The 12,505-nt window shown below is 49.9% G+C and overlaps 1 protein-coding gene across 14 annotated transcripts in view; it reads right to left on the reverse strand.

The window, feature by feature from the left end:
* ppfibp2b (PPFIA binding protein 2b) overlaps positions 1 to 12,505 on the reverse strand; it is a 60,382-nt gene that overhangs the window by 27,465 nt on the left and 20,412 nt on the right. For 11 of the 14 annotated variants that reach the window (XM_062461791.1, XM_062461784.1, XM_062461793.1 and 8 more), the window contains exons 4-5: positions 5,906 to 5,992; positions 3,035 to 3,148 (exon numbers count right to left, since the gene is read on the reverse strand). In XM_062461791.1, the coding sequence (XP_062317775.1) occupies positions 3,035 to 3,148; positions 5,906 to 5,992 (201 nt within the window). Of the gene's footprint in view, positions 1 to 3,034; positions 3,149 to 5,905; positions 5,993 to 10,239; positions 10,404 to 12,505 lie in introns of those variants that run through there. The other 3 variants (XM_062461792.1, XM_062461797.1, XM_062461798.1) reach the window with 3 other exon arrangements.

The raw sequence follows: 12,505 nt of genomic DNA on the forward strand, positions 1-12,505 counted from the left end.
CAGTTACTGTGGTGACACAGCGCGGAAGGACACTCCTAATTAGCAGTGATTCTAACGTGTGGCCCACAGCGCTGACACAAACTGTTTCACGCCCGAATGGCTACTAATAATGCACGCGTGTGCGTGCAAATGGGATTGTGCGTGGATGTTTGAATGTGGGTCTGTGTGTGTATGTGTGTGTGAGAGTGTATGGGTGTATTTACGTATGTTTACGTGTGTGTGAGTTTGTGTATGTATATTTGTGTGAGTAGAAGAGGACCTCTCTCACGTGGCTACGTGACGCTGCTAGTATTCCCTCTCTGTTACTGTTACATTTAGTCATTTAGCAGACGTCATTTATCCAGAGCGACTTACAGTAAGTATAGGGACGTTCCCCCCGAGGTAAGTAGGGTGAAGTGCCTTGCCCAAGGACACAACGTCATTTGACACGGCCGGGAATCGAACCAGCGACCTTCTGATTACTAGCCCGAGTCTCTAACCGCTCAGCCACCTGACTCCCTGTTCCCCCTGTTATACCCGTATACCTGTTACAGTAACTGTTTCTTTTCTCCCCTGCGGCCCAGCTCAAGCAGCTATCTCCTCCATGGCAGGCTGTGAGGGGTGAGGAGAAGCAAACACTGACACAGTTCTCTCTAATCGCCGAGTCAGCCTGACCAGATTCCATGTAGAATAGACAGGCTCCACACTGTTCACACATAGACAACAGCCCGTCAATAGAGCTCAGTCGAATAGGCTCTGGGTTATTGACACGCGCGCACACACACACACGGACGCACACGCACATACAAGAGCACGCACACCAACACACGCATGCACCCACACACACATCTATCCGATGCCGTTTCTGTCAGCTGTTTGCGGATTGAAAACGTAACAACCCAAGGGTGACACATGAGCACTGTGGCGTTGTGAGAAAGTCTTCTCATGTATTAGGGGCCTAGAGCAAGGGTTTACCTGTGTCTTCCCTGTGTTAGGGGCCCATATAGGGGCCTCCCTCTGTCAGGGGCCCAGAAAGGGTCTTCAGATGGGGGTTCTCTAAGCTCCTCGGTGTGACAAGAGGCTGGGGCCAGAGAGAGAAGTCCTCCAGTCTCATCCGGTGTTTTATATCAACAAAAGTAGTGTGACATTTAAGGATGATGAAGTGGATGAACCTCAACCACAGGATTGTGTTTTTGGAACCTCTTGACATTTGAAGGACTGAGAATGTGGCCGAGGCAGGAATCCAGGACTGGGACTGAGGACTGGTTGAGAACCTTGATAGAGAGTGTGATTTCATTCATGTAATTGGGTTGTTCTATGGTCCAGAACGTAGGCACTCATACACAGACACACACACACACACAGTCTCAGCTGCCTCTCCTTCAACTTCGACGTTCACAGCATTGTAAGAGCTTTACAGTCCATTCACACACACACACATACACACACACACACACACATTGTGACACAGTGCAGTCTCACTTCCTAACAGCATCTCCCACTACAGCAGTATGCCCTATGCTGGGTAAGGAATGTTTGGCTGCGTTCTATTTGTGTTCTGTTTCTATATGTGTGCTGTTCTATGCCCAGACAGACTGGGTTATAATTACAGCAGGTTTACAGTGTGCTGGTGTGTAGATCGGAAAAACACCAGAGCCTAGACATGGAGACATGCTGTGTTGAGAGAGAGTGACCTTGTGACTGAGGTAGTCACAAGGTCACTGTGACTGGGGTAGTAGGACCATGTGACTGGGGTAGTAGGACCATGTAACTGGGGTAGTAGAACCATGTGACTGGGGTAGTAGGACCATGTGACTGGGGTAGTAGAACCATGTGACTGGAGTAGTAGGACCATGTAACTGGGGTAGTAGAACCATGTGACTGGGGTAGTAGGACCATGTGACTGTGGTAGTAGGACCATGTGACTGGGGTACTAGGACCATGTGACTGTGGTAGTAGGACCATGTGACTGTGGTAGTAGGACCATGTGACTGGGGTACTAGGACCATGTGACTGTGGTAGTAGGACCATGTGACTGTGGTAGTAGGACCATGTGACTGGGGTACTAGGACCATGTGACTGTGGTAGTAGGACCATGTGACTGGGGTACTAGGACCATGTGACTGTGGTAGTAGGACCATGTGACTGTGGTAGTAGGACCATGTGACTGGGGTACTAGGACCATGTGACTGTGGTAGTAGGACCATGTGACTGGGGTAGTAGGACCACTCATTCATTCTGTGTATTTTCTCATTAGCACTCCTTCTCCTCTCTTCATCCTCCTTATTCTCACTAAGTGTTAAAAAGTGCAGTAGGAGAGGGAACTTTGTCAGGTAGACTTGCCGTCCCCCCTATCTCCCTCTCTCTTCCCCTACCCTTTCTCCCTCTATCTTACCCTCCCCACACTCCCCCCCCCTCTCTCTCTCTCTCTCTCTCTCTCTCTCTCTCTCTTTCTGCTGTTGAAGGCTGATGACATTGTGTAATCTCTGTATATGAGTCACAGGAATAGGACACTAAAACTGTCTTGTTTTACAGTAAATGATGGCACACCCTTGATATTCATCAACAGCTGACTCAAATGTAACCTGGAATCTATCTCACCAGTAGAACAGAACTTGCACTTGAATCTAACAGCACTCACTTTTTCAGACAAAAACTGGAATCCACAGTTCCAGTTCGAACAGGATTCCTGTCTAAAACAGGTTGAGGTCAACCTGTAGACCACAGCATAGCACTTAGCTGTTTAAGCATGCAGTGCTGTGATACTGTAGCATGGCAGCCACAGATAGTATTATGGTATGGTGGTGTGGTGTACTGTTGCCATGACAGTAATATTATACTGTGGTGGATGGCATAGTATTGCCATTGTAACTGCATTATGGTATTGTAGATGGGGAGTGTAGTCATGACAACAATAGTATGGGGTAGTGTGGTTATGGTGACAAAAGGATGGTACGGTGGATGGGGTAGTGTGGTCGCGGTGACAGTATTATAGGATGGCGGGTGGTGTAGTCATGGTGACAGTATTATGGGATTGCGTCTGGCGTGGTCGAACCTGTTGCAGCATCTCCTCAGTAGAGAGCAGCTTGTGGTGATGCTCCTCCAGAGACGTCTCCAGGTCTCTGATCTTCTCTCCCTGAGCCTCCACCTGGTCTGTCAGCACGCTCACCTGAGAGACAACACCACACAGAGGTCACACAGGGTCTCTCACACGCACGCTGGTCTCTCTCCCTCTCACACACACACGCTGGTCTCAATCCCTCTCTCACACACACATGCTGGTCTCTCTCTCTCACACACACAAACACTGGTATCTCTCTCTCTCACACACACACACACACTGGTCTCTCTCACTCCCTCTCACACACACACACACACACACACACACACACACACACACACACACACACACACACACTGGTCTCTCTCACTCCCTCTCTCACACACACACACACACACACACACACACACACACACACACACACACACACACACTGGTCTTTCTCACTCCCTCTCACACACACACACACACACACACTGGTCTCTCTCTCTCTCTCTCTCTCTCTCTCTCTCTCACACACCCACATACACACTGGTCACACACACATTTTGTCAGTCATTATTACGCTCATCAGCAAACTACTCAAGACAGTCAACACTCCCCCTGGACTAGGTGTGTTAATTCCTCTGACAACTCACATTTACACACCGTCACACACACACAAACTCACACAGCTTAACAGGCCAACTGACACTCACTAGCAAACACTCCCTTTCTACTGATAATGCTTTCACGCACCAACACATTAACAGGTGAACCCTCACACACACAAACTCTCTCTCACATACACCCACCAACACACACACATGCCTGAACCTCATTCCTCTGCTCCGTAGCTAAGCTAAGCTCTCTCCCAACAACGCTCCGCGCCAGGTCAGCAGTTTCACTTCCCAGATCCGCTCAAGTACAGCTCGAATGTCAACAGCCCAGCGTCAAATACAACAAGGACGAACCACCTCCACCAAGAAGAGCAACATTGTACCAGGGAGAGCTACATACCTGGGACGTGTTGACAGAGCAGTGTGAGGTGGGGTGTATAAATATAGGAGCAGCTCTAACTCCAGCACACGCTGACTGAGAACAGGTAGGAGAGAGAGAGAGAGAGAGCAAGGCACCTTGGGGGGAAGTGTCAACAGCCAATCGTGCTATCAGCGAACAAGGGCCTGCCTATCACAAGGAGGGGCAGAAGAATGCACTGTGTGTGTGTGTGTGTGATAGAGACTAAGCAAAACCGAGAGACAGAAAGAGAGATCAGAGAGATAGATCAAAAGACAGAGAGAAAAAGCGTGTGAGAGAGAGAAAGAGAGAGTAAGAGAGAGAGAGTAAGTGAGAGAGAGTAAGTGAGAGAGAGATAAAGAAAATGACAAAGAGAATGAGAAAGACAGAGAAAGTGAGAGAAAGAGATGGAGAGAAATTGAGAGAAAGAGGAGAGACAGACAGCCAGAGAGAGACAGCCAGAGAGAGACAGAGAGAGAGCGAGAGACAGAGAGAGAGAGGGGGGGGGATAGACTTGGCTACTATACAGCTTGATTGCATGTTTGGATAAGACAAGCTGTGACAGGGCAGAGAGGGCTAGCTGTCTGTGTTGAGGGAGGAGAGAGGACAAACATGACACCTGGATCAGAAGCCTGTTCCTCAGGCGTACGAGTAGTGAGAGATAGAGCTGTATGTTCCTCAGGCGTACGAGTAGTGAGAGATAGAGCTGTATGTTCCTCAGGTGTACGAGTAGTGAGAGATAGAGCGGTATGTTCCTCAGGCGTACGAGTAGTGAGAGATAGAGCTGTATGTTCCTCAGGCGTACGAGTAGTGAGAGATAGAGCTGTATGTTCCTCAGGCGTACGAGTAGTGAGAGATAGAGCTGTATGTTCCTCAGGCGTACGAGTAGTGAGAGATAGAGCTGTATGTTCCTCAGGTGTACGAGTAGTGAGAGATAGAGCTGTATGTTCCTCAGGTGTACGAGTAGTGAGAGATAGTGCGGTATGTTCCTCAGGCGTACGAGTAGTGAGAGATAGAGCTGTATGTTCCTCAGGCGTACGAGTAGTGAGAGATAGAGCTGTATGTTCCTCAGGCGTACGAGTAGTGAGAGATAGAGCTGTATGTTCCTCAGGCGTACGAGTAGTGAGAGATAGAGCTGTATGTTCCTCAGGTGTACGAGTAGTGAGAGATAGAGCTGTATGTTCCTCAGGCGTACGAGTAGTGAGAGATAGAGCTGTATGTTCCTCAGGTGTACGAGTAGTGAGAGATAGAGCTGTATGTTCCTCAGGCGTACGAGTAGTGAGAGATAGAGCTGTATGTTCCTCAGGCGTACGAGTAGTGAGAGATAGAGCTGTATGTTCCTCAGGTGTACGAGTAGTGAGAGATAGAGCTGTATGTTCCTCAGGCGTACGAGTAGTGAGAGATAGAGCTGTATGTTCCTCAGGTGTACGAGTAGTGAGAGATAGAGCTGTATGTTCCTCAGGCGTACGAGTAGTGAGAGATAGAGCTGTATGTTCCTCAGGTGTACGAGTAGTGAGAGATAGAGCTGTATGTTCCTCAGGTGTACGAGTAGCGGCAGAACTTGCTGACAGGCTACACAGCCTTGGTGTTGACAGTAAACACACACACGTTTGCTTGCACACAGTCACACACAGGGCTGGGTGGGTTGGGGGGGGTGACAGAACCAACCGTTCTACCACACATCCTATTCTTCACATCTTTCAGGACGCTTTTATCAACCGTTCACCCTCCTAGTCCATCATTCTATCTCCAGTCACCTTATCATTCTCCTCTTTTGCCTTATATGGCCTCATACGCATGAGCATACACACACAAACACACGCACACACACACTCACACACACTCAAACACACACAGAGCAGATCTTACCTGAAGTACCAGAGACTCCTTGTCCCCCTCTAGACGAACCAATCGTTCCTGATAGGTCTCATTGTTGCCTGGCGACCGCAGGTTAACCTGCAGTAACACACACCGACAAAAGGGGTCAAGCAATGCCCTGGAGGAATGTGTGTGTGTGTGTTTGTGCGTGTGTGGTAACAGCAGTGGAATGCTAAAATCAATCAATGATTCATCAGCAATGCCCCCATTTGACCATGCCAAAGTGTAGCCCGGTCTGTATTAGTAGTAATATAGCTCAATCTGTTCTAGTAATCTGTACATAGTTTAGCTGTCACACAGACATTTCTGCCTTGCTACATGTTCATGAACTTTGAAGGTTGGATCTTAGTTGAGAAAAGGAGAGGAGAGGACAGACGAGGAGAGAAGAGAAGAAAGGAAAAGAGAACGCAGTTAAAGAGAGACGAAGGGATAAGACATGAAGAAGAGAAAAACAAAAAGGGTAAAGAGGGACAGGGACTCTAATTCTCCGTAACCCTCCTGTCACGCATCGAGCCTCTGCGTCTGACTAGAACTTTCCGGGGAGGTCGGAGGTCGTTCCTCTTCTCGGTCAGCTGACGGAGTAGGAGTGGTGGTGGTGGTTGTGCGAGCGCTGCTCATGTGATCTCCATGTGGTGCCTCCCTGGAGCTCGTTGTGTCCAGAGATCTGAGGCGTAGAGCTGCAGAACGCCGTCTGGACGATTGGACACACTGACTTCTGGTGGAGCATCCTTCTCTATTTGTCTGTCTTGCTCTCTATATCTAAGCTGGGAAACCATGTGATGGTTTTGCAACATTAGTTATATTCTCTTTTTTTTCTTGTCTCTCTCTGTCCCCCCCCCCCCCCCCCACTCCTCTTTCTCTCAGCAGTGAAATGATTTGAGGATCCTGACTGGAATGTGTGACTTTCACCGAAGGCAGGAACACCCTGCCAGAACTCTATCGGGGGGTGGGGTGGGGGGGGCACACACACAGACACACACATGCCAACAGCTGTGAAAAAGCTGTTCCTCTGAGGTCATCAAAGAGCGCCGGGTATTCGGCGAGGCGTCACTGTCACCCAACTGTTTTGTTTCTAGCCTTTTTAGGAGTGGCCGTCTGGCCAGGCTCAGGGGCCTCTTCCCCGGGCTGACCACCCACAGACTGGGTTGAGCCGTGCCCATGGCCCAGTGCCAGATATGGCTGGGTGTTAGAGCGAGGTGTGAAGTGATAGCTTGTCAGCACAGTCTTTAACCTAACATTGAGTCCAAAATGAGAAGAAGAAAAAAAAGTAGCCTACAATAGCAAAAAAAAATGTTTTGATATATTAACATTTAAATTTCCAATTCTTATTTTGACAGTGTAGTCCCCTCCCTGTGGAGCCCATGTGGAGCTGGTCTGGTGTGCCTCCAGGCTCCAGACCCAGCCAGGGGGCTCCAGGGAGGGCAGAGGTACGAGGATGTTTACCCTCACCACGCAGGACAGTCTGGGTGCTCAGGACTGTTACCCACGAGGCACCGTAAACACACAGGCTCAAGCACGCCACACTGGGGGGAGGGAGGGAGGGAAGAGGGAGGGAGAAGGGAGAGAGAGAGAGAGAGAAAGAGAGAGACAGACAGAGAGAGAGAGGGGGGTGGGGGTGGGGAAGGAGAGTGATAGAGAGGATGAGATAAAGGACTATGAATGAGGACCCATGAGATGAAAATAAATCGTCACCAGGATGTGTTCTGAAAGTAACAGCAAGAGAGCAGGTGAACATTGACAACAGTGTCCATTAAAGCCTGTCATAGTATGTAGTGGGAACCCCATTCGTTACTACAGGCTGAGGCCCGGAGAGTTCCCTGTTGAGATCAGAAAGTTCCAAAAGGTCAGAGGGCACGAGTACAACTTCCTGTCACATTCAGGAAGTGTCATGACTACAACTCCCTGCGGCGTTCAGGGAAGTGTCATGGGAGACAGTTTGTATCTGTGACAGAACTCATTACATGCAACCCAGACCCATGCACTCCAACACACAATAAAGCCCTTTCGTTTGGCTTGCTGAGGAACCCTGTTGTGTGTAAGTGTCTGCCTGAACAACCCACATAGGAAATCCCCCTTCTAACTCCAGGCAGAGAACCCTCTGAACCCTCCGAAAGTATAGGAGAGGAGACGAGAGGAAGAGAGGAGAAGAGATGAGAAGTGGATAGAAGAGGAGGGGAAAGATGAACAGAGGAGATGAAAGGGGAGGATAGGAGCGGAGGGAGAGAGGAGAAGACGAGAAGCGAGCGGAGGAAGAGAGGAGAGGATGGAAGAGGAGGGCAGAGTTGAGGAGCGGGCCGGAAACTCTAACTGTATGATTACACAGTCCATGAATGCATGACAACATATACAGTACAAGCCAGGGAGAACCACCTACTTTAATGACCTGAAAACAGCCGCTGTTCCCCGAGTTCAAGTAAGACTACAAGAGGCCTTCCTGTTTCTACAGGATACCGGAGCATGGAAGAGGAACCGGTTCCACCTCAAACGACACAGATCATGTGATCAACGTTCCTCCACGCCACCTCACACATCGCAGCATCCATGACCAGGCATGTGCAGCACACGCTTATCATCTCCTCAACATGTCTGTTGACACGGCGACCACAAAAACATGTTGGACTGCAGAATTTGATTTGGAAAATGTCGTCTAGCTCTGGGAAAACAAAACCCACCTTGTAGTGAGTTACACCCCAGACTCCAATTCAAATCCAATAACTGATGTGGTTACAGGAAAATGTGCTCTCTCAGAAGTAAATGCCTCACGTTTCCACAACAACAAGTATGTCTGTGTGTGTGTATGTGCATGCGTGTGTGTGTGTGTGTGTGCGTGTAAGTGTGCGTGTTTGTTTGAATTTGAGCAGCAACTCGTAAACACAAAGACATAGCAACAGTGTGAAGCCAATAAGAGATCAAGGTTCCTTTGTGTCACACACACACGCACACACACACACACACACACAATCACAGACACGCACACACACAGAGACACACACACGCACAGAGACACGTACACACACACCCTGACATCATGCAGAGAGGAGAGGATGGAACAACAGTGTCGGATCAGAGACAACCCAGCCCAGTATGAACAAGAATTACACGCTGCACTCACACCAGCTCCTAATACACATTACTAATACTGAGAGAAGAGGAGGGGAGAGGAGAGCAGAGGAGAGGAGAAGAGAAGAGGGGAGGGGAAAGGAGGGGAAGAGGGGAGGGGAGGGGAGGGGAGGGGAGGGGAGAGGAGGGGAGAGGAGAGGAGAAGAGGGGAGGGGAAAGGAGGGGAAGAGGGGAGGGGAGGGGAGGGGAGGGGAGGGGAGGGGAAAGGAGAGGAGAGGAGAGGAGAGGAGGGGAGAGGAGAGGAGAAGAGAAGAGGGGAGGGGAAAGGAGGGGAAGAGGGGAGGGGAGGGGAGGGGAGGGGAGAAGAGGGGAGGGGAGGGGAAAGGAGGGGAAGAGGGGAGGGGAGGGGAGGGGAGAGGAGAAGAGAAGAGGGGAGGGGAAAGGAGGGGAAGAGGGGAGGGGAGGGGAGAGGAGAAGAGGGGAGGGGAAAGGAGGGGAAGAGGGGAGGGGAGGGGAGAGGAGAAGAGGGGAGGGGAAAGGAGGGGAAGAGGGGAGGGGAGGGGAGAGGAGAAGAGGGGAGGGGAAAGGAGGGGAAGAGGGGAGGGGAGGGGAGAGGAGGGGAGGGGAAAGGAGGGGAGAAGAGAGGAGCTGAAAGGACATAGTTGTTTGGCTCTAACTCTGTTTGGTAAACAGCAATCAGCTGTTGGTGAAGATACAGCCCCTTATCTGATACGTTCCCAACAACAAACACGCATACTCAAAGCCCAATAACAAGAAACTCCAACACCAACTCAACACTTGGCCTAATTCAACACATACGCTGTTCAGCACAGTTACAGTAACTGACAGTATAACTCAACATGCAGTCTCCTTCAACACAGTATAACCCAACTAACAGACTAACTCAACAACTAGAACATCACTTTCCAGAGGTGAGATGCCCTCCACCTAATGCCCTGCTGCAGGAAGACTATTAGAGTACAAGACAACAACTCCACATGGGATTACAGTAACAACCTCCTGAGCACACAAGCTTCTCATAGGAGCTAGACACCCACATACACACCCTCACACACTCAATCACTCACCCACACACAAGCACACACGCATACTGTGTAGACAAACATTAACTCGTTTTCCAGTCCAAAAAAACAGAACAAGTATCCACGGTAACACATCAGTGGAAACAATGCACCACAAAGCTCGGGGAAGTCCACACACACACACAAACAAACAAATAAACAAACAAAAAAACAAACACTGACCTTTTTTAGCCAAGTGAAGTGCTTATAGAAGTCAATTTCAGTCTCCATGCTGAAGGCCCATTGCTCCCCAGGTCTACACCCTCAATCTGCTGCTGACCAAGGACCCAGAACTCCCTCCTCCCACTCTGTCTGTCTCTATACTCCCCCCCCCCCTCTCTCTCTCTCTCTCTCTCTCTCTCTCTCTCTCGTCTTCCCTCCTCTCTCTCCTCCTCTATGGCTTTACGTCCCTCCTTCACACCTTCTCCCAATCTCTCAGCCACACACTCTCTTCTCTCCCTCCGTCTCGTTCGCACAACCGCACACGCTATCCGTCTCTCTCTAGTCCAACCCCTTCTTTCAATCTTTTTCCTCGAAGATTGCTTTCCCTCTCTCTCTCTCTCTCTCTCTCTCTCTCTCTCTCTCTCTTTCTCTCTCTCTCTCTCTCACTCTCCCTCCCTCCTTCTCCCTCCCCCTCTCTCTCTCATTCTCCCTCCCTCTCTCTTGGAATGCAGTGAGAAGTTGACCTAGGCGCTGTCCTACACTGGAGCTCAGCTGGTCTGCAGTGTGGAGAAGGTTTTATGACCCCAGCTCTGCCTCCTGACTGTTCCCTCCCTGCCTCCCTCCCTCCCTGCCTCCCTCCCTCCCTCTCCTCTCCTCTCACTCCTCCTCCCCTCCTCCCTCCCAGTCGTCTCTTCCCTCCTCCCCTCCCCTCTCCCCCTCTGCCGCCTGACAGACAGATGCAGACAGCCAAATGTCCACACCCCCCAGGCCAGCTAGTCACAGTTACACAGTTAGAATGATCAAATGAGCGAAAGAGAGAGAGAGAGCAGACAAAAAGCAGAAAGACAGAGGGAGGGAGGGATCAAATGAGAGAGAGGGAGAGAGTGGACAGAGAGAAGCAGACCGATTGAGAGAAAGAGAGCAGAGAGAGAGAAAAAATGAGGAGAAAGACAGAAAGAAAGCAGAGAGAGCAGACAGAGAGAGACAAAGAAAGAAAGAGAGAGAGAGAGAGAGAGAGAGAGAGAGAGAGAGAGAGAGAGAGAGAGAGAGAGAGAGAGAGAGAGAGAGAGAGAAAGACAGCAAAGAGAGAGAGACAAAGAAAGAAAGCAGAGAGAGAGAAAGCAGAGACAAAGAAAGAAAGCAGAGAGAGAGCAGACAGAGAGAGAGAGAGCGGAGAGTGAGAGCAGAGAGACAGCAGACAGAGAGAGAGCAGACAGAGAGAGAGAGAGCAGACAGAGAGAGCAGACAGAGAGAGAGCAGACAGAGAGAGAGAGAGCAAACAGAGAGAGAGAGAGCAGACAGAGAGATAGAGAGCAGACAGAGAGAGAGCAGACAGAGAGAGCAGACAGAGAGAGAGCAGACAGAGAGAGAGAGCAGACAGAGAGAGAGAGCAGACAGAGAGAGAGCAGACAGAGAGCAGACAGAGAGAGAGCAGACAGAGAGAGAGAGCAGACAGAGAGAGAGCAGACAGAGAGAGCAGACAGAGAGAGAGCAGACAGAGAGAGAGCAGACAGAGAGAGAGAGCAGACAGAGAGAGAGCAGACAGAGAGAGAGCAGACAGAGAGAGAGAGCAGACAGAGAGAGCAGACAGAGAGAGAGCAGACAGAGAGAGAGCAGACAGAGAGAGAGCAGACAGAGAGAGCAGACAGAGAGAGAGCAGACAGAGAGAGAGCAGACAGAGAGAGAGAGCAGACAGACCCCCCAGCATCTGCTGTCTGTCTAAATGTAACACAGCAACAGGCTGTAATGTCAGTCTAAACAAGATGCTATGACAGCAGCTCTCCTTCCCTCACTTTCACGTTGTCACTCTCGTGTCTTTCTCCTTTTCTCTCTCTCTCTTACTCCCTCTATCCTTCACACTACTTTACTCTCTCTTTTTCCCATTCCTCTTCTCTCTTGCCCCACTTATTCAAGTCACAATGTGAGCCTGAAGTAAAAAATACTTTTCAGAACATTCTCTGGTGAGGGGTGAAAGACACTATGACTATCCTTCAATCTCCACCTCTTCTTTCCTAACCATTCTGCCTCGGGCTAAAGCTCTCTTTCTCTCTTCAAGCCCCCTATGCGCTCTCTCTGTCTCTCTCTTCCAATGCCTCTATCCCCTTATCGTCTCTCTCTCTCTCTCTCTCTCTCTCTCTCTCTCTCTCTCTCTCTCTCTCTCTCTCGCTCTCTCTCTCTTTCTCTCTCTCTTCCAATCCTTCTATTCTTTCTCTCTCTTTTCCAGTCCCCTTATCCTCTCTCTCTCTCTTCCAATCCCTCTATCCTCTTTCTCTCTCTTCCAATCCCT

Source organism: Osmerus eperlanus, chromosome 5, assembly GCF_963692335.1.
Source record: "Osmerus eperlanus chromosome 5, fOsmEpe2.1, whole genome shotgun sequence".
In the NCBI taxonomy this organism is placed as follows: Eukaryota; Metazoa; Chordata; class Actinopteri; order Osmeriformes; family Osmeridae; genus Osmerus; species Osmerus eperlanus.